At 43.1% G+C, this 27682-nt stretch overlaps 1 protein-coding gene across 1 annotated transcript; it reads right to left on the reverse strand.

The window, feature by feature from the left end:
- Positions 1-2785: 2785 nt before the first annotated feature.
- LOC135525942 (coiled-coil domain-containing protein 9B-like) lies at positions 2786-27667 on the reverse strand. The gene is made up of 14 exons (XM_064953916.1): positions 27407-27667; positions 23604-23708; positions 23201-23305; positions 22349-22504; positions 21968-22138; positions 17767-17838; positions 13107-13291; positions 9899-9948; positions 9723-9773; positions 9499-9595; positions 8795-8828; positions 7636-8113; positions 7453-7535; positions 2786-7059 (listed from the first exon to the last, which is right to left on the reverse strand). Exons 1-14 carry the CDS (start codon positions 27416-27418, stop codon positions 7033-7035), a joined length of 1626 nt encoding a protein of 541 aa, XP_064809988.1. The 5' UTR covers positions 27419-27667; the 3' UTR covers positions 2786-7032.
- Positions 27668-27682: the final 15 nt, after the last annotated feature.

The following is a 27682-nucleotide window of genomic DNA, read 5'->3' on the forward strand; positions in this document are numbered from 1 at the left end:
GTTTAGCTGCGGTTCCCAATAGGAAAGATTAATCTTGGCTCATCCATATTCTGTTCAGAACAACAGTGGATAGGGGGAAAAAAGCTTGTTACTGACACCCACCATTTTGTGTTACATAGAAGGCTACTGGGGGCTGCCTGGACCTTCAGATTGACTGACCTCTTTAACGTGGAATCGGTTTCGACTTCAGTGAGAGCAATATATCTATTTCATACAACACATCACAGTAACAATCCATATAGTGGTCTGCCAGGCTCTCTGCTGGAGCTGTTTTATGACACTAACAGTGGAGACATGACCCTATGGCTCAAGTCAATAAGGCAAGCTGTACATTGACAGCCTTGTTTGCGGGGCATGAGGAAAAGAAGAGCAGAACACGCTCAGATAACTCCAGCTGCTGAGGTGTGGTTGGTTGGTACAGCCTGGGCCATATAGAGGCAGAGGGGTGAGACCTGCCAAAGACCACCTGTCCAAACGCAGCCATATATGTAAAATGTCATGGCGCCTCAGAGACACTCTCACGCACTTGAGAGAAAGAGGGTTGCATATCCAGAGCGTAGCATTAGGAGCTTACTTTCCTCACCCTGATACGGAGGGCTGCGAGCGTCTCTGAGCCTGGTTCCGATAAGGAGTTGGCTTTGACAGAGCATGTCTGAAGGAGACACCTTGTGAGGCTTCAATACCAGCCCCGGGTGAGAATGCAGGAGTCAGGACTGAAACATGTGAATGCCCTTGTTGACAGGCCTGGTTTCCCGCTCAGAGCCTTTCTGCCTCAGAACGTTACAGTGCTTTAAACTTACAGCTGAGCTGCTGTCACCTCCTTTATGACAGAATACCTTCTGCATTTCAAATCTTGTCCCACTGTGTATGAATACGGGTGACATAATTCCACAGCCCTCAATTTCCAGAGCTACCTGTACTCCCACTGTTATAGCATTGAGTTGCATCACACCCCTCAACATCTATTAGTCACCACTGGGAGAACTGGGGAGGGAGATCATACTAAATGTAATCAAACTGCAGATTAATAGTTACATTTTGTTTATCTCACTGAACCACCAGATGTAAGTAATGTAATGAAAGCCTAGAGACTGTTCCCCCATGGCCATGAAATGAGAACCAGATGTGTTTTAAAAAGGGACAGAGGAGAGCCTATTACCTGCAAGAAAACAACAGGCAATGAAACATGAATGTAAGGGCTGATGCAGACTCAACTGAAAAACAAGGAGCAACAAAGCACTATGCCGAGGTCACAGGACCCAGGGGTTTAATGGTAGAAGGTGGCCCTAGAGAACACCTGTGGAGAAGGTAATTAAAAGAGTAACACCTTGGAGGATTCTCACCCGAGGAGATGGAGGGAATGGTCTCCAACACAACAGTCCCATGGAGAGCTCATTTGAAATTAATCAAAAATGACTCCCACATGGAGGCAGCTTAACACAGGCAACACCATACTGTCACAGTCTCCCATTCTGAAACACCATACTGTCACAGTCTCCCATTCTGAAACACCATACTGTCAGTCTCCCATTCTGAAACACCATACTGTCACAGTCTCCCATTCTGAAACACCATACGGTCACAGTCTTCCATTCTGAAACACCATACTGTCACAGTCTCCCATTCTGAAACACCATACTGTCAGTCTCCCATTCTGAAACACCATACTGTCACAGTCTCCCATTCTGAAACACCATACTGTCAGTCTCCCATTCTGAAACACCATACTGTCACAGTCTCCCATTCTGAAACACCATAGTGTTACAGTCTCCCATTCTGAAACACCATACTGTCACAGTCTCCCATTCTGAAACACCATACCGTCAGTCTCCCATTCTGAAACACTGTTTGTTTTTTACTGTAAGTTCAGTCAAATGTAATCAAATCAAGGGTATGCATGTGCTGCTATCGTGTCATATTACATTATTCAATCTCTTATAGGACACAGAATCATATTTTTCTAAAGTTGGCATACTATCAGTGGAGGTTAAGTGTTTTACATAAAGCTATTAGATACATATTAGCAGCCAACTTTCCCATGCATGTATGTGAATCATCAGAAACCTCTCTTGGGAAATGTACTGGTGATGCTTATCAGTGCTCAAAATGAGTATGTGAAGTGAATTATATGTGTATATAAAACATTAGATATTGTAGAGTACACTGAGGATACCAAACATTAGGAACACCTTCCTAATGTTGAGTTGCACCCCTCAGAAAGCATTCCACAGGGATGCTGGCACACGTTGACTCCAATACTTCCCACAGTTGTGTCAAGATGGCTGAATGTCCTTTGGCTGGTGGACCATTCTTGAGACACACGGGAAACTGTTGAGTGTGAAAAACCCAGCAGCGATGCAGTTCTTGACACAAACCAATGCGCCTGGCACCGACTATCATACCCCCGTTTAAAGGCACTTGAATATGTTATTGCCCATTTCACCCTCAATGGCACACATACACCATCAATGTCTCAATTGTCCCAAGGCTTAAAAATCGTTCTTTAACCTGTCTGCTACCCTTTCATCTACAATGATTGAAGTGGATTTAACAAATGACATCAATAAGGGATCAAAGCTTTCACCTGGACAGTCTGTCATGGAAAGAGAAGGTTTTCTTAATGTTTTGTATACTCTGTGTATATTACATAGGAAAAATACTTTTCACATCCACTCCGTTTTCATGATGTTTCTATAGGTCAGGGTTAGGGGACAAGAGATCATATTTTTGTGCAGTCAGTTGTGCACCTCTGTGTAAAGAATGACAGAAAGAGAAAGACAGAATCTGAAACAGGGGGTACTTTTTTATTGTGCTGTATGCTAACTTACAACGGTTTTACAATCATAGAATTTGCACTCAAGTTAATACAAACAAAGAATACATTTTGACTGTAAAAAACTCGATGGACACACATTTTTTGAAATTATTCAAACATCCTGCGTGAGTCCATGGAGCACAGGGCTCACAGTGATGCACATTAATGTTGAAAGGAGCAGTAATATGGCAGACAATCATTTCTAAAATGTTCAAGTGTCATGAGGCAAGGCTTGGTGATGACGTAAATGTCAAGCAATAAATACACTTACCAAACAAACAAACAAACTGTAACCCTTATATAAAATGGAACAGGCACTGAACAGGAGAAGTATGTTTTGCACTACAGTCACATGGTTGAAGGCAATTCCACTACTTCGCACAAAAAACCTCCCTACGTTCAACTCTCTCCCTTTCTCCCTCTCCCAGGATCAATTTGTTCACTTCTGTTTTCTCCCAACAAAATAACTTCAATTCTGTTAGCTCTCAATTTCACTCTTTATTTTTCACCTCCACAGCTCCTTTTAATAACAATCGAAAGAACCTCAACTTGCTCCTGTAAATTGTCACTTGGTCATGGCAATGTGCTTTTAATACCATGTTCTCCAACATGTGCTGTACAATGAATTGCATAAAGAAGTACTCTAAAATGAAGAATGAAAGTGTTTCATTAATACACTTACTATTTATTACATGGTAAGGCGCTCAGTCATATATTATTGTCAGTCTATCAAAGTATGATAAAACAACAAAGGCAACTTAATGACCCTTTCCCTACTTTAAATAAAGCACTCAATCCGCTAATGTCATCAAGTAAGAGTTTACACTCCAGCAAATAGTACTTGACAATCCAATTGAGAGAAATAAATCAAATCAACATGGACCGTTCGGTAATATCACATCACTCAAAACTAAACGTGAAATAGTTCCTACATTTTTTTTGAAGAAAAACAATTAACAACCATCATTGAAGGAGGAACCTTCTAGCATTTTAGCTATATTTGAACTTTTCTGCCAATACGATTTTTGTATTCGAAAATAGCAGAAAATGTATACTGAACTTTATATTACATAGTAATCCCACACTTAAATAATGCACTTGAATGGACTTTTACTTCATGTAACTGGTTTCACCAAACCAAGCCGTAAACTACTGTGTGAATGAGCTATCATATCAACAGATAAGTGCAATGGTTGGAGCTTTCTACTTAATTGATAATAAGAAAAGTTACATACAGCGCCATGAAAAGTATTTCCCCCTTTTTAATGTTCTCTACTTTTGTATATTTTTGATACTGAATGTTATCAGATCTTCAACCAAAACCTAATATTAGATAAATGGAACCTGAGTGAACAAATAACAACAATTACATACTAATTTTATTTATTTTATAAACAAAGTTATGCAACACCCAATGCCCCTGTCTGAATAAGTAATTGCCCCCTCAATAACTGGTTGTGCCACCTTTAGCTGCAATGACTCCAACCAAATGCTTCCTGTAGTTGATCAGTCTCTCACGTCGCTGTGAAGGAATTTTGGCACACCCTTCAATGCAAAACTGCTGTAACTCAGTGTGCAAAAAGTTATACTTTTGAATAATTTGTCCAACCAGTTATTGAGTATAAGGGGGCAATTGTCACACAGGGGCATTGGGTGTTGCATAACTTTGTTAATTAAATAAATAAGATAAGTATATACTGCATATTTTTTTGTTATTTGTAAACGCAGGTTCCCTTTAATATTAGGTTTTGGTTGAAGATCTGATAACATTCAGACACAAAAATATGTGCAGCTCATTGCAACTAAAGGTGGCACAACCAGTTACTGAGTACAAGGGGACAAATACTTTTTCACAGCACTATAACTACAGCCAGTGTACAGTATAATTATAAGCATATAATGCTAATTATATTTCATCATTCAAATTAGGCCTACTGCTAAGGCAAAGATTGACACAACAACACCAGGTAATTTGATTGACAATCACTTGCAGCAGTGAAGTTTAAACGCAGGGCCTGTTCAGGTCATGTAGGTTAGTCATCCATAGGAACTGAACTAATACAAGCATTAGGACTGGTATCTTGAAATAATACTTCAAATGTAAACAAAGACAGCCATTCAACATAAGTTTGCCATTCAAATAGCACACTTACTTAATATATGACGTGTCAATACTCATACCTCAAAGAATAAAGTGCTTGTAAGTATTTTCAAGCAGACAAAATTCTCAAAATGACTTACTTTGAACATTTATCGTTTCCTTTTCCCACTGTGAGCAACTAGCATCATTTCAAATGAAAGAACATTGTGGATGCTAGTCTCACCTTGACCAACTAGGCACAGGACATCTTCAAAGAGCTATTGGAAGCAAATGTGCTATTAAAGTGGAACTGACAGCATTTTCTGACTAAAATATGGTTATTTTCCTACTTTCACACTTTCATAGAATGTTTGGAAATTATGTAGAGCAAGTCATTTGTGAAAATTCTATAGCAATATATAGTGGGGAAAGCGGTCCTGCATTTGTACAATAGACACTGCAGTAAATAAAACCTCATTAAAAAACGTGTCAGTCCTGTCCTAAACCGGTTTCTACACAGACCAGACTCTACACAGTAGGCCTATATGCAAATAAGCCATTTGCCACATGGGCCTGCCATCTTTCACTTTGAACTGGACTGTGTTTACAGGCAGTAGCAACAGCGTGACTTTAAACCATTAGCCAAAGAATACACCTGAAAATGGATTTCTGCAAATATGCAAACACCACGGCAGTCCTCTTACATTTGGGAACTTTACAGTCCTATTGATCAAACAACCAAGAACAAGTAGATTATCCCTCCCTAAAATCAACAACTAATGTTAGCCAGAGCTAGATGATTTCAAAGAATAGATAAACCCTCTCAAAGTTTTTCAGCTTGTAGTTTGCCCTCAAAATTGCACTGAAACGATGGAGAATAAGTAGCCTGCAGTAACCTTTCTGCAGCTTGCCTGCCAATGCATGCTTGTCCCAACCTACGTTTTGACAACTGAATGGGAACTGCCTGCCCGCCCGCCCATTTGATTAATGCCAAATGCATTTGATTGACAACTAAAGAGATCTGCATGCTGTGTGTAACGGTCGTTCAAGTTCAGCTAGCTAGCCAAGCGATTCACGTCTCTTGCTAACTAACCAAATTCATCTCTAGCTGTTGCCACCGAAAAACGATATGAGGGGAAACTCATCCAATGACATGACATCCTCCCAGCAGCTAGCTCATTTGGCTCAGTGTTTTTAGCTTGCTAAATAAATAGCTACATAAATAGATACGCTAGCCTATTAGCCACGTTATGGCTAACTTGTGATCATTGCCCTTGCTAGTTTATTGTAGTGATGGGTCGTTAACTTTTTGGTGAACATCGGGAACCGAATTGCATTGAGACGTTCATTTGGCTTCCTGATTTTCATACTGCTACTATACCAAAACTATGCATACATTCAGGCCCACACTTTTTGCAGTGCTTAAACCAATAATAATCTAATAAATTTGGCCAAGTAAAAATATATTTGAATCCGAATTTCCCGATCTGATATAATGGTAGCTTACTTTTTGGGCTTGACATTGGAGATTGATTTTAGGTGGTTCAAAGTCCATTTTTAAGCAGTTGGAACAAAGAGCTGTTTCAGAGCCAAATAAACCAGCTCTTTTAAGTGAACGGAGCCAAATTAGCCAACTCACAGAAAATACTCTGAATGTCCATCACTATTGTATTGACATTCTGAGCCTAAACTATATTTGTCAATATTTTGGACAAAATATTGAGTCATTGAAACTGAAACAGTGCATCCCGAATGGAGGCGGCAAACAATGTACCAGGCCAGCTGTGATTTACAAGCTGATAGCAACATTGTTGGACTACCAAGAAATGTATTGGTAAATTATATGAATCATGCATTGAACTGCATCCATCTATTCTGCCAACAATGCCTTACTCTATGTCATGAAATTTTTTTTGTCAAATAGAACCTATTTTTAAAACCTCTTATAAAGTTGGTTTTGTAGCATGAACTGGAAATGTGATATTTTTGACTGATATTATGATTGTCTGTTTCATATCTGCAAAGTAGTTAAAGTGCTGTGATTTCCACTTTAAACTAAAAGGCTTATGGTAAATTCTCTACTTAAGCATGTTTTGGTTTTACATATTGACCAATTCATATAAACGTTGAAAGTCCTTCAAACAATCTTCCCATTTTCTCTTGCCTATGAAACAAAACAATGAAAAAGGGGTTAAACAATGTGAATTTTTAAACAAGTGTAAGTAAGTACATTATTGTTTTTACTCAATGGGAGGCATACAGTACTTATTTTTGCACAAGTGGTTGGTAATGCACCATGCTACAGTGGTGAAGAGCTGGAATCTGAATATGCATCATCTCTCAGCTATTTTAAATCCACTTGAACACTACAGAAGAGCATAGTGAATACACTCATGCAGCAATCAAATATCCACATTTTGCAGCCCTGATGAATCATACACACTTATCTCTCTATCCATCCAGTTTCTTTCTCTCATTCGCTCCATCTCTCAGTCCAGACTACAATGCAGATGAGCCATCCATCCATCACAGTTTCATCCTCTCAGTCTGTACTGACCTTGTCAGTGCTGGTGGTGTGGGTTGGGTGAGTCTCTCCTGACTCCAGCCTCAGAACAGACAGACTAGAGTCAATCAGTTCCTCTGTGAAGGGAACCCATGTTTTAAAAACATTACATCATAGTGATAGCTATTCACTGTACCTATTTGACAGGGAGCATTCATGAACGAAACCATTGCCTACCTGTATTTCTGTTGCTATTGCTCTTAACGTGTTCTAAAGGCTGGACAGCATTCTCCTGTGGAGGAGCAGCATCTTCGACATTGCTGTGTGAAGTGGGAAAAACAGGGGTGGGCACACTGTCATGGCCGCTTTCAGCACACTCTGTTTTGGAGGAATCGGGAAGCTCAGAGCCCTCCTGTCCCGGTGTCTGCTCGTAGGCCCCGGGCCCATTGAGCTCCACCGAGAAGCAGACCTTCTTCTCTGCAGCTTGAGGGGACGATTCCTTAGCCTTCTCCTGTCTGGGTGTACCCTCCTCTGAGGTGTCGGCTGGGGCTTGAAGCCAGTCGCCTTGGTCCAGGGCAGGATTGACGGGTTCACTCACCTCCTCAGTCTTCACCACATCCGGGGTCAGGAAAGTTTCTGCAGTGGAGTCGTCTACGTCAGGTCCACCCAAAGCATCAAGCTCTTCTAAGAATTCCTCCAAACTTGTCTCGGAGGCCTAAAGAACCAAAAACAAATTCCATTGGTAATATGAACCCAAGCACAGCCATCTTTCATCGAAGCACAGAGCTATACAGAACAAAAATATAAAACGCAACATACAACAATAAAGATTTTACTGAGCTACAAAATGGCTTTATTACAGACAGAAATACTCCTCAGCACATGTGGTCTACGGTTGTGAGGCAGGTTGGACGAACTGCCAAATTCTCTAAAACAACGTCGGAGGCAGCTTATGGTAGAGAAATTAACATTAAATTCTCTGGCAACAGCTCTGGTAGACATCCCTGCAGTCAACATGCCAATTGCATACACCCTCAAAACTTGAGACATCTGTGGCATTGTGTCATGTGACAATACTGCACTTTTAAAGTGGCCTTTTATTGTCCCCAGCACAAAGTGCACCTGTGTAATGATCATGTTGTGTTAATCAGCTTCTTGATATGCCACACCTGTAAGGTGGAGCGATTATCTTGGCGAAGGAAAAATGCACACCAACAGGGATGGAAACAAATTTGTGCACAAAATTTAAGAGAAATAAGATTGTGCATATCGAACATTTTTGTGATTTTTTTAATTTCCGCTCATGAAACTTGGGACCAACACTTTACAGTATTTGTTGTGTTTATATTTTGTTCAGTGTACATTATCGAAGCAAAGCATTCAGTTTAAACCCCACCTGCAAATCATCCCCATCCTCGCTGGCATCCCATCTGAAATGTTAAAAAGTTTATGATTAGAAGCATTCAGAACAAGTGGTCAATGTACTTCAGTATCCTGGTAACAAAGAGTGCTTTTGCACTTAGAAAAATACACAGAAAAAAACACTATTTCTGTTCTGTATGGTATCACAGATAGAGAGAGAAATATAGCGTGTGAGTGACACAAGAAGGAAATGGAGAAGGATGATAGGTCCTCTTACACACTTGTGTTTAATCATCCTCTGCACAACCTGAGAGATGCTCTAGGCTGGTCTCAGCAGTTCTCTTCACGCGCTGCTCTTTTCCCATTTGCACCAGCAGCAAAGCCTAATAACAGGCAACTGAGGCCAGGGACCACTCTCTGGACAGACCTGACTGCTCTTTCCCATGGCTAGCTCAATGTCAGAGAACTGCACAGCCACCAACACCTGCCTCTCAAGCACTGCTAACAGACTAAAAGCATTCTAGCCTCACGAATGGCTACAGTTTAAAACGCTGGAATAGTTGGCTATTTAAAATAACAGTGTGAAAAAGTGCATATGATGTTTTTTTTATCATTTGACAAATGTGCACTTTTAGAGTAAGTGCCAGTGTGTTTTGCATGCAGCCAGGCTACTGTATGTGTGTGGTTTCCTTCTCTCAACACGGGCTGCTACTACATTTTAAATCTACTGCTACTCACCTCCTGGCCCTCCCAGTCAGCCGATCCTTGCCCTTGGCTTTACTGCTGACCACGGGCACTTTTTTAACCCCCTTGTCTCTGCCCCGTGGTTGCTGAACTGTCGATACAAACAAGAGAAACATCAGAATAGTTCCTCTATCAGTACGTAGCATGTACTTAGAACTTCAACACTGATGTTGAACTGATTCAGCTGCTGGTGCACAGTTTACAGCATTTCAACTCACCCCGTGACTCAGAATTTGATTTGGGGTGACCTCTTCTTGCATTTCTTCCTCCTTGAAATGAAACAAGATCAACAATTATTGGACATCACTTGATTATGGTCTGACTATTCCTGTGTTCGAGTTGACAAGAATGTTTCAAATTTATTACAGAGTTTATTACAGAGTGAATTTCTCACCTCTATCTGGAGGCCCCTGTACTCTCTCGTCCGGAGATTTATCTGAAAACCTAAATAGAGACATTTCGTTTACAGTGAAAGAACTAAAACCAAATACACAGCCAGGATGTTCCATCAACAGAAGAACTACCAGATAATGAAGCCATGGTTTTATGTGTTAAAAAGTAAACAGGCAAACTCTTTCATGCCAGGGTTCATGAAGGGTCCCATGCATTTGGACATTCTTAAATATCTGTATTGTTCCACTAACCTAACAATTTACAGCCATATTAATTTCCCTGTATCATTATGTTCTGTGATCAGAGATAGAATGACACACTGTACAAAGATGAGTATGGTATCTTGAAGTCATGCTTCTACACTCCTCATTCATTGAGAACATTAAGCTGCTGAATCAAATAAATAATTTTCTTGCTCTATTTAGTCTCTGGGGCCTTTTTTAAACCATGCCAAAAAAGGAAAGGCATCCCAACCCCAGCTAAATATAGTCTCCTGTTCTCTCCTCTCTTTAAAGTTAGATGCTTCTTTCTTCTAAACAGTACTTTTATTTATCCAGCCACTGGGCCACTCACAGCACATCAGCTGTGTTTGAAACCTAAAAAAAACAGAAAAAGAAGGGGGTGTTCATTTTTCTTTTCCTGGTAGTAAGGATGACACTGTCTGAAAGGATAGTGCTTCAATACATAGCCAAATAGTGGGTTTCAAAATCAAATAATGCAGGTTATACACTATATACAAAAGTATGTGGACATCACTTGAAATGAGTCAATTCGGCTATTTCAGCCACACGTGACAGGTGTATAAAATTGAGCACACCGCCATGCAATCTCCATAGACAAACATTGGCCGTAGAATGGCCTTACTGGAGAGCTCAGTGACTTTCAACGTGGCACTCTCAAAGGATGCCACCTTTCTAACAAGTCAGTTTGTCAAATTTCTGCCCTGGTCAACTGTAAGTGCTGTTATTGTGAAGTGGAAATGTCTAAGAACAACAAAGGCTCAGTGGCAAAGTGATAGGACACACAAGCTCACAGAACGGGATGCCGAGTGCTGAAGCTCGTAAAAAACGTCTGTCCTGGGTTGCAACACTCACCACCGAGTTCCAAACTGCCTCTGGAAGCAACGTAAGCACAATAACTTAGTTGGGAGCTTCATGAAATGGGTTTCCATGGTCAAGCAGCAGCACACAAGACTAAGATCACCATGCGCAGTGCCAAGCGTCGGATGGAGTGGTGTAAAGCTCGCCGCCATTGGACTCTGGAGCAGTGGAAACTTGTTCTCTGGAGTGTTGAATCACACTTCACCATCTGGCAGTCCGACAGACAAATCTGGGTTTGGCGGATGCCAGGAGAACGCTACCTGCCCGAATCGATAGTGCCAATTGTAACGTTTGGTGGAGGAGGAATAATGGTTTGGGCTAGGCCCCTTAGTTCCAGTGAAGGGAAATCTTAATGCTGCAGCATACAATGACATTCTAGATGATTCTGTGCTTCCAACTTCATGGCAACAGTTTGGGGAACGCCCTTTCCTGTTTCAGCATGAACATGTCCCCATGCACAAAGCGAGGACCATACAGAAATGGTTTGTAGGGTTCGGTGTGGATGAACTTGACCAGCCTGCTCAGAGCCCTGACCTCAACCCCATCGAACAGCTTTGGGATGAATTGGAACACCGACTGAGAGCCAGGCCTAATCGCCCAGTACCCGACCTCACTAATGCGCTTGTGGCTGAATGGAAAAAAGTCCCCGCAGCAATGTTCCAACATCTAGTGGAAAGCCTTCCCAGAAGAGTGGAGACTGTTATAGCAGCAAAGGGTGGACAAACTCCCATTAAGCCTAAACTGGCCTAGGTTTACCAAGATGCGTACCAAAGTTGAGTCAGTAAGGTCAACTCTACTTCTCCCTGGTTCCATCACATTGCCTTTCAGCTTATCACAAACCACAGGTCAACTTCTTCTAGTGGAAGCGCCCAATGTCTAGAATAGCTAACCAATGGAGATGGAGGTTAGAGTACTAGGGAGAAGGTAGTTTGAGTACTACAAGATACATATCTTAAGAGGGCATCTTTCCCCTTTCAAGGTCTAACAGAGCCTTTTTCTAAGAATGGCTCACAAACTAAGGTGATCCAATAAAGATGTTACCTCAGAAAACAAACACATTTTTCCAGGTCTTCCCTCTAATAGCATTATATGCCAGTCTCCAGTTTGCTGTGAATTGTTTTACGATCTTGTGACTTGTTTGGATTAAGTCTTGTGACAGTGTGAAATCAGTATCATGGGATGAGGCACGGGCAGGGCCAGACCACCACATCTGGGGCCACAGGGCACCGACCTCCAGGATTAGTTTTATAGTAATCTCATGCAGTTCAGTTTAAAAAAAATATATTTCCATGAGGCAGAGAGAAAATGTTGCAGTTTAAAAGCCGATTCACTGCTATTCTACACATTCTGCCATGAGGCTGAGAGGAAATGGCAGTTTTAAAGCAAATTTCCTGCAATTCTAAACATTTTGTCATACCTTATGACATGTTCATATGCTCTCTGGGGGGGCCCCCCAACCAAAAATCTATAATTATTTTTGGTTGGAGGCTGCCTCCAATTGTGTTAATACCTACAAACAATTGACATCTTCCGTCAGCCTAATTCAACATACTGAAAGTACCTTAGAGAGTCACAACAGGAAACAAGCCTATTAGTTCATTACCAGTAATTTGATAAAAGGGCCATAGCCATGAGAATAAGAACGTCACAGTATTGCTTTCCCTGTTTTTACCACTGTCTTCGCCACAGACATCATTCTGCGCTTCCTTAGAAAACAGTCAATGGCTATGTATAGAAGCAGACAAAAAGTAGAGAAAAGAGAGAGACCGGGCTACTTCCTCTATTGAACAGCGAGGTAACAGAGCAGGTAATCTGTTAGTTTAGTTACAATGGCAAAAGCAGGGTCTATATTGCATGGTAAGACACAACATGTGTGGTAGTTAGCTGCAAGCTGAAGTTGATATGTGAAAACAAAAAGACCAGAAGACGAGCACATACAGAAGAGTACTCATTTTTAATTGTAACATGACTTTATAAATGAAATGAAAAAATTAGCACTTAAACATGCATCAAGCAAATGGAACAGCCAAACATGCAGGAACTGAAATGATTGACAATGCAAACTCAAGCGAAGTGCAAAGCAGCCAGGAATGGGAGCAGTGGGCTTACATATTCTCTGTTTTGTCCATGTCCCATGCCCGCCTCCACTGGCCATTGGCATTTCTGTGGCGGGCCACACGCTCCCGGTCGATCTGCTCACGCTCCTTCTTCCAGCGCAGGTACTCCTGCTGCTCCTCTTTGGACGTGGGGATGGTGAGGTCTGTGTCACCTGCCAGGCCTGGCCCCTCAGACTTCTGCAAGGAGAACACACGTACTAGTCATAGTTCAGTGCCAGTAGTGAAAACTGTGAAAGGCTTACCATAGTCAGATATCAAAGCTGTATTTTGGGTGTGAGAGGTAGCTTTCAACAAACTATGGGAGACAATAGCAATAAAAGGTCAAAATAACAGCCAACAATCAGCTGGCCTTGGGTTGGTGAAGCCTCTGTGCAGTCCAGAAGATCAGAGGAACAACAGAGGTATGGGGTAGAACTGAACAAGTGCTCCTGGTTCTTACATGAAAGAGGACATGTCTGTAGACTGGATAGGCTTTTATCGCATCACTGGGACTAGTCACCTGGGGTCCCAGATAACTACACTGTCTGCAGGCTTTCATCCAAGTTATTATCTTGTTTCACTCATTATCCTTCCCATTGTGATTCATCCTCTCTGCCCAGTGTTGGTAGTGGAATTCTGTAGTGTGATGATAGTGGTAATGTTTCCATGGATGACCAAACCACTGGACTGCTACTAATATGCAGTGGCGTGTATTCATAGTTGCCAAGGGAGGCCAGGCTTCCCCATAAATAAAAAACATATTTTGTCTCTCTGCGTTTCATAATATTCCTTCCATTCGCAAGAGGCTGAATGTATCTCCCTGGAGAAAGCATCCGAGCAAGCGGAACAGCCCCCCTCTGTCTCTGAATGTGTAGGCCATCTATCTGATGCTGTCTGCTCAAAGAGTATGACATTGTTGCCGTCCCTAGCATTGAAAGCAAGGAAAGCCAGTGAGCATTTGGACTCCCTTGATAAAAAATAAAATAATAGCCAATCAGCGTTGAGCTAAACTGAGTGAGCTCAACTGTGAATGGTCCTGGTGCACCAAAAAAAGAAGAATAATAATAAAAAGTGTCAAGGGAAGCACATTTGGATTTGGCTTCACTCCAACCACATCGCATTGCATCTTTGACAGAAACTGGTTGTCTAAAATTGTCCCTTTCCTAAATTAGCCATGGATGGAGGTAGGGAGTTAGACTTGTGGTTTTATTTAATTCTCCGTACTGGCCAATGATTATAACGGCGATTCTGATCCAACCATTCATTCATTCATACATACTCCTGGCCTGAGAGGATGGAAGTTCAATATGTAGCTAGATGTAGAAGGCTAATGTTAACTAGCTAATGTTACTAGCTAATGTTGCCCATGAAAGAAAGTTACGCTAGCGAACAAGCATTTTAACTAGGTAGCCTAAGACAACAAAAAATAAAAGTCTGTACTATATGACAGAGTGATTGACTTTCATCAACATGAAAGAAAGGAGGATGGCATTTCTCTAGGGTGAGGGTGAGTCAACATGTTTTTTCTACTTGCACGAACACACACAAAACTATGGACATCCACACCATATTTAGCTTACGTTGACTGGACTAAATAGTTTTTGGTATCTTTTAGTTGTCACTGTACTAGACTAAGCAGAGGTGATTTGATAATGTTGAAATGGTGCTGGAATAGTGGAGGCAGCTTCTGTTTTCTTTTGCGACTTGCAGCAACTCTCCGTGGTTCTAAATCAATAGTTGTTTAATGGTCCGAAAATATTAACTTGCTTGACTGTTTGTTTACATGCAATATGCTTTGTGGACTTCACCGGACTGATGTTGCGCTCCGGATTTGTGATGAAACAAAAAGGTGGTTGAATTTATTCTGCCACTGTTTTCTTATTTCCGTCTCAGCCTTAGGGCTATAGATCACGGTGGCGAGGTGTATGAACTAACAGGTTATAGAGCAAACAACGCAATTATCACAACACAGAGGTTGGAATACGTAGTTGTTTTTGGCGTGGCTTCCCCAGTGATTTTACCCACACCACTAATATGAGCTCCAGAAGTAGAAAGTAATGAATTACATTAAGCTCTGAGAAATGCCCTTCACATCATCCACATGGCCCCAAAGATGCATCTCAAATATCAATGAACTCTGCCTTAAGGGAGGTTAGATGCTTGGCAAAAGAAGGGAGGAGAACAAGGCTGGAAGTTGTCATTGCTAAGAGTGAGTAGGACAGAGGACGTCATGATGATCGGTGAAGATACAGACACAATAACAGAGCTACCACTGTACAAACCAATGTGTGGTCTGTTTTTACGACCGAACCAGAAGACAGACAGAGACAGGGAGGGAGAGGGAGACAGGGAGGGAGAGCGAGACAGGGAGGGAGAGCGAGACAGGGAGGGAGAGCGAGACAGGGAGAGGCAGTGACAGGGCACAGAGGGATAAAATAGGAGCAGACAGAGGTGATGTTTTCCTCAAAAGGTATGGACCAATCAGAGACAGGTAAACATGTGGCTCTCCTGCAGGTGGTATCGGGAACGTGGCATCCGTGATCATCCTCTCCTCTCTGTCTTTTCTCCACCAGTCCTGGAGGACGCAGGGTCCACAGGGGACAGCACGTCTCACATGTTCTAACAGGCCGGCCCCCGCTGGCTCCACCAGCCACACCACTAATTAGCACTTTCAATTTCCTGCCTCTGCAGGCGCTCTCTCCCAGGGTTACAGGGGCCAGGGAGGAGCCCAGGGGAGAACGACCGCCCCTCTCATTGAAGCCACAAAAGGTCAAGGACGACCGCAATACTGCAGTCAATGTTTTCAGAAAACAGGATCCCTCATTATTGTGAATGGGAAAATGTCAATCTTCGTGTAAATAACATTTAAAAAATCAAAGGCAATCATAGTACCAATAATTGCTTCTATTACACCAGATTTATGTCCTTGAACCACTTATTTCAAAATCACGAATAAGTTATGGATAATTCAGTTGCTAATGACAGCCTGCAGTACCCCAGTCGGCCTTCAACGAGATACTGAATGAGAGGGGGCAGCACTGAGCTGTCAGAGAGGAAGAAGCGAAGCGAGAGGGTCCGCTCCCATCAAAATCTGTCCATGCGGGAATACAGAGATTCTGCTTATCAGTCTGCTTTATAAGCAGACCATCTGCCTTCCCTCCTTTAGTACAATGACTCACATTGTACACTGTATCTCTGGTTAAGTCTACATAAATCTCTCCCATGAGAGGCCATCTTACCAAGCTAAAACCAACTTCCTGAGCTTCAAACGCGCCAATGATTCTTAGGAATGCATGGTGTGATGTCATCGATGGCTTTCTCCATTCATATACAGTCTTTGGAGGAGCGGCACACCTTGGCCAAGACAAAGGACATGGGTCATATTCATTAGGGCATCGTAGGAAAATGTGGCAAAACATTTCGTAACAGAAAATGAAAAACATACATTTCTTATTGGACAAGTACAATAAGTTTCATCTGTTTTCCTCCATTTGGTGTCCATTGAACACAACTCTGGGCTGTCTTGTCCTGAACTCTATGACCATACTTACTCTGAAGCGGTGTTGGATACTTCCCAAATATCAGAATAGAGCGTTGCAGAGAACGAGGACGGAATAACGGAACCCAGACATTAAGTTAGTAGGAAATCAACTAAATGCATTGAACATATTAGAAAATTCATTAATTTGCCAAAGTTATTCATAAGACGAACTAAAAGCATCAGCGATTCGTATTTTCCTGGAATTTTCTGAAACGGCACAGGAATGCCACTCTCTATGTGTGTGCCTTTATCTGATGATGCTAATGATAACCTTCTTCTGGTAGATGGAAAGGCTTTCCCAAAAACCTTCTCAATTAAATGTTAACTACAAAGTAACCCATGCCTACCTAGCAGAATGATATCATGATTATTTGCATCAATCCAGTGGCCATTTGTTTAGCAAATTCTGCAATCATATGAGGGTTATAGAAACATCCCTAACCAAGCAGTCTTGCTGGTGCACACTTGCACTAAAGGGTACCTACACCCAAAAATCAACATTTCTTATATTTTTCCCAGCCCTCAAAGTGTTCTCCTGATCTGGTTTAAGCATTGTTGTGGACTTACAACATCCATTTTTTTTAAACTGGGAAAACAGAAACCTGGAAAAAATGAATTTAGGGACAAACTGAACTGAATCAGGCCCCACATTTCTTTCTGGCCCTCTCAGAAAAACTTTATATCTAGGCTTTAACAGAACAAAGCCGCTAACAAAGCTTTACTGGGGTGGGTCTCTGATCTTGTTCTTCTTATGCAACACTGGCTTCCAAAAACCAGTCCAGATGGAAGAGGTTGACTAACTCATTGCATTCTCCACAATCAGGCTGAGAACACAGCAAGGTAGTATAACAGAATGGACATGAACAGCACTTGTCATGTGACTCCTTCCCTCCTGCTCTGGCGGCTCTGTACCCTCCCTCCTTGCCTACCTCCCTCTCTCTCTGCCTGCCTCCGAGTGTTTATGCCCTATATTTCACTGGAAACACTAACACACAGAAGGCACATGGGGACATCTTACCAGAGGGAGTGGGGGGGGGGGGGTACTTGTGTTTTGGAAAAGAGGCAGTCTATCGTCACCTCAGAAGACAGGGAGTGTGGTCACAGAGGAATAGGAAGGGGTCTGGTCTCTTACCTGGTAGTAAGGCTCACACTCTGACAGCCAGTGACGCTCCTCTGTCACACCCTTTCCCTGCCCCCCTTCATCCTGAGAGAGAAAGAGAAAGAAAAAGAGAACGAGAGAAAGAGAATGAGCGAAAGAGAACGAGCGAAAGAAAGTTATCAAATGACAACAAATGATGTATTCCTGTCCTCAGCAGGACAACAATTCATGCAGACTTTCAGAGAGCTACACTGCCCCCAAGTGGACATACAGTATCAAAGTCTTTTTAACAGCCAACACCCTATGAATAGTCAGATCCCTCCTGAGCAGCAACAGCAGTACATATACCTCAAACCTATCTTACCCAATCTTTTTTCTATGGCTTTTCATATAATGCTATTTATAGTCTTGACACAGCACCATTTTCTTCCCAGTATCCATTCACTACAACGTTTCTATTGCCAACCTTCCACTACTAACTAAGGCCCAAGACCAGGGATCATCAACTAAATTCAGCCTCGGGCAAATTTTTTCTTGAGCGGAAAGTCAAGGAGCCGTAACATAATTACAAATAATTTGTAGACTGCAAATTGACCGCAAGAAGCCCAAACAGATATAATAGCTGACTAAAACTTAAATCTTTTCAAACCTTGCTTACATTTGTACACAGTCACATATCTATATCTTTTATGCATGGAAATACTTTGGAACAGGTTTCCAAGATTACAATCACTTAGAGCTGAATTGCTGGTGTTTTTACAGACTTACGTCCAACAATAAAAAAAAAACACTGCCAGTTGGAGAACCCTGCCTGAGACTGCTGGTTCTACTAGCAAACATCTCCAGAACAGTGAGAGACACTGTGTGATAGAGGTACTGGGAATTCTGGAAAGAGTCAGGGAGACTGTCTGAGGCGTGATTTAGAATACCTTCAGAGTCACACCACTGAGCCTGGGATTTTGTTCACTTGTGAGCACACACACAAAGGATCCCTCGCTCTCGCTCTCTTACAACTCTCTCTCTTTCCTCCCCATCTCACCCTCGTCATCCCTCTCTCACACTCTTTCATCTCCTCTCTCCTTCACCCTTCCTTGGCATGCTGCCCACTCGGTCCTGTCAGCGGCATAATGAGCCCATTCAGAACAAAAAGCAGCCAAATGTTAATTAGATTAAATCATTCTTTCATGATGGTGGGAATGAGGAAACAATGTGGAGGAGGAAAGCAGACTCTCCGTGGCTCGGGGGAGAAAGAGACTGGAAGCAGCATGTCTGCACGCCAGGTTCTCTTCTCCCCCTTACCCCTTCATATCCCCAGGGCCTGTAATGATAGGTAGTGCCTCACGGTATCATATTTTCCTACGGATACTCCAGCAGTCATCCTTTCCAGAGACTCCCAGTCTCAGCCCTCCTCACCCTCCACCAGGAATGCTTCCGGTCTTCCCATCCTCCCCCTTTCTCAGGGACACTCCCATCCCTCCTCCTGTTCTGTCTCAGGGGTACAGCAGCTACCCCACCCTATACAATGGAGAGACTACCTGGTCTGGACACACACAGAAGACCAGAGGAAGACAGGGCAGGGCACAGTGGACCATAGAGTCAGCTGTGGATCAGTAGGGGCTATGCTGCTGCAGTAAGAGTGTTGGCTGTCTGAGGAGAGCATATGGGGGAGAGGCTCAAGAGATGAACAACAAGAGGTGAACAACATTATATAAGTAGGGTCCAAGTGGACCAGGGAGAAAGGTCTAGTTTTCCACAGCTGAGGTGGCTCAAACACTGGCCATAGTTCAAACACTAATTCAGTGAGCATGACATGACTAGGAGCATCTGACCAGATAGATACAGGCCATAAACACAGCCAGGAAACATCCTGTTCACCCTGTAAATGTGTCACGTTAAATTGCTGGACCTGGCTGTAGCAGCAGGAGCCTGTAAACACAGGGTAGGGTTCTAGATCATTCTAGAGCCTCTGTCTGTCCTGTCCCACACCACGCTACAACGTTGTGCATCCAGCCTCTCCTCCTGCAACACTGATCTCTGTTCACAGAGCCCGCCTGACTGAGTTTCACATTTTAGTGTTGGAGGATCAACTGTCTGTGATGTGTATCAGGACGTTGATTGGGCCAATGTGCGTGTGTGTTGATGTGAGTGCCAGACCACAGCCGGAGCACTAGCAGCTGTTCCAGAGACTCTGTGTGCCCAAGGGTCTAAATCAGAAACCGTATGGCAGCAGCCAGCAGTACTGTGTGTGTGTGTGTGTGTGTGTGTCCCCACATCTTCTATGAAACAACCTGCATCAGGCAGTTAATTAAAACTCTTCCATCTATAAGTATTTATAAAACACCCATATCACTGCATCATAACTCATTAAGTAGTAAAGCCAAAGGCAGCACTACAAGGCAGGATGTTAGGGATTTCAAATACAGTGACTCAACAAGGAGCATCGTAATTATCCTTGAAATAAGCAAGCTATGATTAAACAATGGCTCTTAAAAGCTAAATAAAAGAAAGAAAAACACTAAAAGACCTTGGAGGAAACACACACACAAACCATTTCTGATCTATTTTCCAAGTTATTCACTGCAGTCATTCCCAACAGCCAGACCAGTGTGAGTGAGCGTAATGAAAGCCCTGGATCAGCTAGAGAAATACTTCTCCCTACAGTCTCATTATGGCCATAACAGCCAGGCCACTGTCAAGACAGAGGGACTAACAAGCTGTATGTCTTCTGAGCGCTCTCAGCTCTGTCTGAATATAGCAGGACTGCTTGAGGGGCTCTGCTACGGCCCTCCAGATCAGACCTCTGTGATAAAAAGACGCCATTTACCATCGAATGGGATATTTACATGTTTTAACACATTTATGTGAACTGAGGGCTCTCAGACGTGACTAGCTACTCCAGCCACCCTGGTCATAGAGTGTTCTCTCTGCTACCGCACAGCAAGGGGTACCGGAGTGCCAAGTCTAGGTCCAAGAGGCTTCTAAACAGCTTCTACCCCCAAGTCATAAGACTCCTGAACATCTAATCAAATGGCTACCCAGACAATTTGCATTGCCCCCCCTCCCTCTTTTACAATGCTGCTACTCTCTGTTATTATCTATGTATAGTCACATTAATAACTCTACCTACATGTACATATTACCCCAGTTACCTCGACTAACTGGTGCCCCCGCACATTGACTCTGTACCGGTACCCGCTGTATATAGTCTCCACATTGTACCGGTACCCCCTGTATATAGTCTCCACATTGACTCTGTACCGGTACCCGCTGTATATTGTCTCCACATTGTACCGGTACCCCCTGTATATAGTCTCCACATTGACTCTGTACCGGTACCCCCTGTATATAGTCTCCACATTGACTCTGTACCGGTACACCCCTGTATATAGTCTCCACATTGACTCTGTACCGGTACCCGCTGTATATTGTCTCCACATTGTACCGGTACCCCCTGTATATAGTCTACACATTGACTCTGTACCGGTACCCCCTGTATATAGTCTCCACATTGACTCTGTACCGGTACACCCCTGTATATAGTCTCCACATTGACTCTGTACCGGTACACCCTGTATATAGTCTCCACATTGACTCTGTACCGGTACACCCCTGTATATAGTCTCGCTATTGTTATTTTACTGCCGCTCTTTAATTACTTGTTACTTTTATTTTATTTTAAATTTATATTTTTACTTAAAACTGCATTGTTGGTTAAGGGCTTGCAAGTAAGCGTTTCACTGTAAGGTCTACACCTGTTGTATTTTGCGTGTGTGACAAATACAATTTGATTTGATTTACTAGCTACACCCCAGCAGGCCTGACTAGCTCCAGGCCAGACCCGTGTGACAGAACAGTTCCCAGTCACGCCCCCTAATCAATCACCCCCCCTGGGGCCCTCCCCCTGTCCAACAGCCTTTGTGCTTCTTCACAGGACGGGAGTTGCCTGCTGACATGTCTGACAACTGTGTAAAACAAGACAGCATTGTTGAGAGAACAGACACGAGAGAGGAGAGGGTGGCTTAATTAGCAACAAGGTAAAGAGCAGGGGAGGATGTGGAGGCAATATAAACTAGCCAAAGTCTTGATAGTGTAAAAAGTACATAGTCACTGCTATATTTTCTAATAAAAAGCAGGCTGGTTTCCTCCAGGACTCTGTTTAGAGTGTGCAGCAGCACTACACTTACACTACAATGTCTCAAGTTATGATTCGGCCCAGTGTGTATGCACTGCTGACCTGTATTCCCGTGTCCTTCTTTGCCGTGTTAGTGTGCTGGTGTTTTCCTCTGCCTGCTGATTCCACAAGGTGCTGGTGCAAGCCATCCTCTGTAAGGCTCTTCACATTCAGCAGACCGGGGGGACCTGGACCTGGTCTTCTCTCCAGCCTCTCTCTCACCACCCTCTTACCCTGGGATCAAACAAACAGGGATCATCCTTCACATCAATATGGATCATTTACATGGGGTTAGGAGTTTCTCCTGACCAAATAACTTGATCAGGAAGAACTTCTGGTCCTAAACATCCTTCATATCGTTCAATGGCAATATTTGACCACTGTTGGCCACACAACTTAATAATTCCCCTACCGTCTCTCAGAGACACCTGTCATGTTGTTTACCTTTGTGTTGCCAGCCATGGTGACCAGTAGCTGCTTCCTCCTGCCCCGTCCTGAGCCCAACAGGCTCCCCTCCGCCTCCCTCTCCCCAAGCACCTGGACCCCCTTTGGGGTGGGAGAACCACCCGTGCCTGGTTTGGTCATCACAACACGAGGCTCCTGCTCAATAGCAAAGTGAACATGACAGTGTAAATCACTGAATTGGGATAATACATCTCTCTTGCTGATAAACATACACTGAGCGTATTAAACATTAGGAACTCCTTCCTATTATTGAGTTGCACCCCCTTTTGCCTTCAGAATAGCCTTAATTCATCGGACTCTACAAGGTGTCGAAAGCGTTCCACAGGGATTCTGGTCTTTGTTTACTCCAATGCTTCCCACAGTTTTGTCATGTCGGCTGGATGGTCTTGAAGCGGTGGACCAATCTTGATACATGCGTTGTAGTTCTTGACACACTCAAACCCGTGCGCCTGGCACCTACTACCATACCCCGTTCAAAGGCACTTAAATCTTTTGGCTTACCCATTCACCCTCTGAATGGCACACATACAGAATCCATGTCTCAAAATCCTTATTAAACCTGTCTCCTCCCCATCATCTACACTGATTGAAGTGGATTTAACAAGGGACATCAATAAGGGATCATACCTTTCACCTGGATTCACCTGGTCAGTGCATGTCATGGGAAGATCAATGTGTTTTGTACACTCAGTGTATATTTATGGATAAGGTGGGTCTTTCATCAAGATGGACAGGTCATTCTATTGGTAAGAATATTCATATTTCAGAACTGTTCTGACAGGTAAAAGCATCTCTGTGTACATCTCTGTTGGGGGTGATCGGGTCACTCACGGTGGTAGACTTGTTGATGGTGATGGTCAAGTCCCCTGCGTTGCCCTTGGGGCTCTGCAGTGCCATTCCTTCCTCCTCCGCTCTCTTTTTGTCCTCCTCTACCTCCTGTATGGAATGAAACAGAACACGAAACCCAGAACAACCAAAGGATCCTGATATTAGTCCTCAGCGAACCCTGTAAAAGACCTAAAAGATTTGTTCAAATGCAGTCTTCACTCCATACTAGTTGTTAGAGAGAGACTTACATTATCTAAGGTTTCCAATGCCACTTGCCATTTTGTTAGGGATATGATGATTAAACCATTCCAGAAAGACGCCAGGTCTTTGTCAAGCTCAATCCCTCCTAGTTTTAAAAATGGTGTCCTTCTGTTTTCAGAGTAAGAACAGTAGAATACCAACTCACCTGGTACCTCTTCATGAGGGCTTCATTCTTCCTGCGGAGAGCCTCAATCTTTTTATCCAGCTCCACATCCTTCTGCTCCTTCTTCAGCATGACGTCACTGGAGGTCTGGAGAGGAGAGAGAGACGCACAACACTCATCTAATTAGAACTGTAGAAACTTGTGCTACTTGTCAGTGGCTACAGTCCCTACAGTAAACAGTCCATTATCCTGGACATGCTATGCTTGATGGGCATTCAGAATGATGAACTCGCAGCAAAAGCAGGCCAAAAACTTCAGACTGTTCTCTCTGCTACCACATGGAAAGCGGTACCGGAGCGCCAAGTCTAAGTCCAAGAGGCTTCTAAACAGCTTCTACCCCCAAGCCACCTGAACACCTAATCAAATGGCTACCCAGAATATTTGCGTTGCCTACCTGCCACCGCCATTCATTTTTTCATGTGTTCCATCACAAACTGTCCATAGACATAAAGCACCCAGCTAGTATCCAATCAATCAAAGCCATATTGACATTATCCCACCCCTGGTTAGCCACTATTGGCTTAAAAAGTCCAACGTAACACAATATCTGCCAATTAATTTCCAGCAATATTGCCCTTCTGTCTGTTTGGTGCGTATAGTTGTCCATCATCAGTCAGTATGTAGCCAATTAGTGATGTTAATGATACCCGGCATCTTGTGGGTAGATGGTCTTTCCCCTTCTTAATTAAATGTAAAACTGCAAAGTTGGCTACCCAGACAGAACTATTTCATGATTCATTTGGACATGGTTTTGCAGCAGTAAGCCTTACTGCAGAAACATTGCTAAACCGACACATTCCTCTCTTACTAGGTTCGCAATTAGGGGAATTAGACTCATAAATCAAGATTTGTCCATTGACATGGACTCAGAAGATAATTTTTAGTTGTTTCTCTATGAATAATTGTAATATTGAGAGTAAAAAACTTGCAACTCAGGAAAAACAAAATTGGAGAAAACAAATTTCTGGAAAATACAAAATATAATTTTATGGGGCCTGTCATGCCCATTGCTGTTTATTAACCATTACCAGAAAACACATCTCTTACAATAGAAAAAGACCCCGTGAAGTGTTACAGGGTAGAGGAGAAGACAAGAATGTGCCTATTTTAAAGCAAAAAAAAAATACCCTTGCAATATGTTGGAGACTGTTGCATTACAGAAGGCAGCGAGGCCTAACAGCTGGTGTGTTGACAAACACTTTTTGTTTTAATGTATCCAGGGTACACAACCCAGTGATGGGGAATCTAATCTAAAATACAATCTGATTCAACTTTGGTTCTTCCCCTTCTGATCATAAGAATTCTTGTAGCAGTCTCGAATGGCGTTAATTTAAATGGCTGCAGCGTGGGCTAAAGGGCACGTGTATGACAGGCCAGAGGGAGCAGAGTACATGTAAAGTAACGCAGGACTCTTTCTGTTTCACTATACAGAAAAGACTATCTGACTGTATATATGATACGATGGAAAGAAAAGTAGCCTACGATCACTACACTCAATGAAAAATCCCATTTGGGAGCCGCAAACAGAAAGCAGACGTGCTTACGGCCAACTGTACAAAACAGCAGATTTGATCTCATCTTATGATTATTTTATCTGTTAAGATTGCAGCATGGTCATTCCATGTGGGTCCTTTAGATGTAACTCCAACGGTGTCTGTGCTGAACTGAGACCTGTGTATGAGAAGTAAAACTTAGACTTTGGAGCACGTTTTCAAAGGCAAATGGATGCCCTGAGCAGAGCTAGTGATGGAGCATTGAATAACACTCGTTTCCTCTCCAGGCGTAGTGAACGCCCACACCACTCAACAGCCCTTCACAGTTCTCAGAGGAAAATGTCAGATCGCATTGGCTCTGTACTCTGTACTCAGCACTGTGAGATGCAACTCCCAAAGTTCACTAGATCCTTTCATATAAGCCGAGCACTCATGATGTGACTAAACCTTGAGCTCCAACAATACATACACAAAGGCACATGCACACACTCAAACAAGCACCATGTGTGCTGTCAATTAAGGATGCTTACAATTCAACCTGTCAGCATGAAATAAATGCAATTCCACTTTGTCATTCCCCTGTCATCTGTGTAATGAGTTTATCATTAGGAGCACTGTATACAGCAAATAATGCTAATGCTGAGTCTAAAAAAAATAATACAACCAACAAGTGAAGTGGCCATAACAAAACAAAACTAGATCCAGGCCTTAATCAAATCTACTCATACACTTACTTGACATCAGAGGCAGAATGACAACAATCCTAACCCGAAACCATAACAAACATTTACACCTTTCAACCCTGTGCTGTACAATTCCCCCTATAAAAAGGGGCTACTGCATACCTTGCAGACAGCCTGACTGTCAAAGACAGAGAAAGGCAGGAGGTGGCACTCACTGTAAAGCTGCCTGCCTGCCAGTTACCCGCCGTCGCCACAGTGACGACAAAAGAGAATCCTGGCTGCTCAATGTGACATTCCGCTCAGTGCAGAACAATGAGTCACAGCGTAGCCTACACAACACAGCGTTTGTACAGGATCCTTCCATGCCGTTCCACTGCCATTGCACTGTCACTGCCCTGGCCGCAAATAATGGCTGCCAGACTCCTAGCGCAGATGGTAGGAGATTTTGGAGGAGGGGCGTTGGTCAGACGTCTTGTTTTTAAAATTGACTGAAGAAAAGAATATCGTATTATTTGAAGCTCCATGTTAAAAATGACCAACATTCACATTCATCATGAACCTAAAAAAATGCAGGTTGAATATGGCACATTCATTTTTTAATGGACATTTTCTTAATGGACATACTGACAATTTTAAAATCAGTTTGCTTCCAGTGCAGCATAGCCAATAGCAAATGATTCACAGACAGCCCAATAGGAACATTAGCAAAATAGCTTTAAAAAGGTGCAATATGCAAAAACTAAACTTAAGAACGGAAAGCATAGAAATAGTTCACATAGAACAGATCTACCACTTCTTAGACTTGCTTTCAATGATAATGACAGATCTATAAATCAAATTGCGATGCGAATTTGGTCAGGCCACCCCCAAAAATGACATACTGCAGCTTAACGGGACAAGAGAGCATAAAATCCAATCTAAAGCTTTTGAAAACAGTGAGATAGAAATTTGGACTCACAGAGAGGCGATGGGAAGTGCCAACTGCTTTAGAGCTTCTAGTTGTCAGGGTATCCAAACACAACAGGCCATGATCACACACCAGGAATAGGACAGCGAGGGAAAAGAACACCACCAGCTCTCACGCAGGCAAGTGGCAGCTCATGAGAATAGCCAGCTAAAGTATCAAAGTGAGCGAGAGAGACACCACAAGTTGAAAACATGAGGGGGATGTGGATTTACCCTTCAAGGTTTGAGGTACCTCTTTTCTCCCTCTCGGAGTCCCTCTCACTGTGATCGCCTGTGAAGGGGGTGGGTCCTTAGCATAAGGTAGCTGGCTCAGACCCACACACGTAAACATACACACACAGGCTGTGGGACTGTCAGCTAATGGCACCCATGCCCAGGCAGGGAGGCCTGCGGAACTGAGGCTGGCAGAGCCTTTCGCCTTAATCCCTACCCACCCAGCGACCCCAGCATCTACTGGAGGACCACGGTGGAGAATAGAGCCAGCACATCTGACTGAAGCCCTGCATTTACTTACAGCTACAACCTCTAGCTGAAGAGAGCAGGGAGGAAGTAGAGACGAGCCTGTAGCAGGAGACAACGAAAGAACTAGAGATGCGAGAACTAGAGCGAGAGAGAGAGAGAGAGAGAGAGAGAATGCACTCACAGGTCTCTCCATGTCAGCATTGAAACCTGGGCTGGGTCCAAACGCGAAGCAGCAGCCGAAGCAGCAGAGTCCGCGATCATGCCTCGATTACAATGAACCAAGTTGGGCGGACAGCCAAGACATCTAACAAATGCACAGAGCGCCCCTGTTAATGGATTTTACAGCGCCTGCCCGCTTGCTCTCGCACTCACCCTCTCTCCATCCTTCCCACTCTCACACACATGCTCTTGCGCTTGCCATTTCTCGCTCTCTGGGGCACTTGCTCTCAGTTAAAAT

This window comes from Oncorhynchus masou, chromosome 32 (genome assembly GCF_036934945.1).
Source record: "Oncorhynchus masou masou isolate Uvic2021 chromosome 32, UVic_Omas_1.1, whole genome shotgun sequence".
In the NCBI taxonomy this organism is placed as follows: domain Eukaryota; kingdom Metazoa; phylum Chordata; class Actinopteri; order Salmoniformes; family Salmonidae; genus Oncorhynchus; species Oncorhynchus masou.

Coding starts and splice junctions, on each gene's coding strand:
- LOC135525942 (XM_064953916.1), bottom strand. Junction 9,949..13,106: donor ATGGACAAAACAGAGAATAT/GTAAGCCCACTG, acceptor GTCTCTATTTAG/GTTTTCAGATAAATCTCCGG. Junction 7,060..7,452: donor ACACCACCAGCACTGACAAG/GTCAGTACAGAC, acceptor TTTGTTTCATAG/GCAAGAGAAAATGGGAAGAT.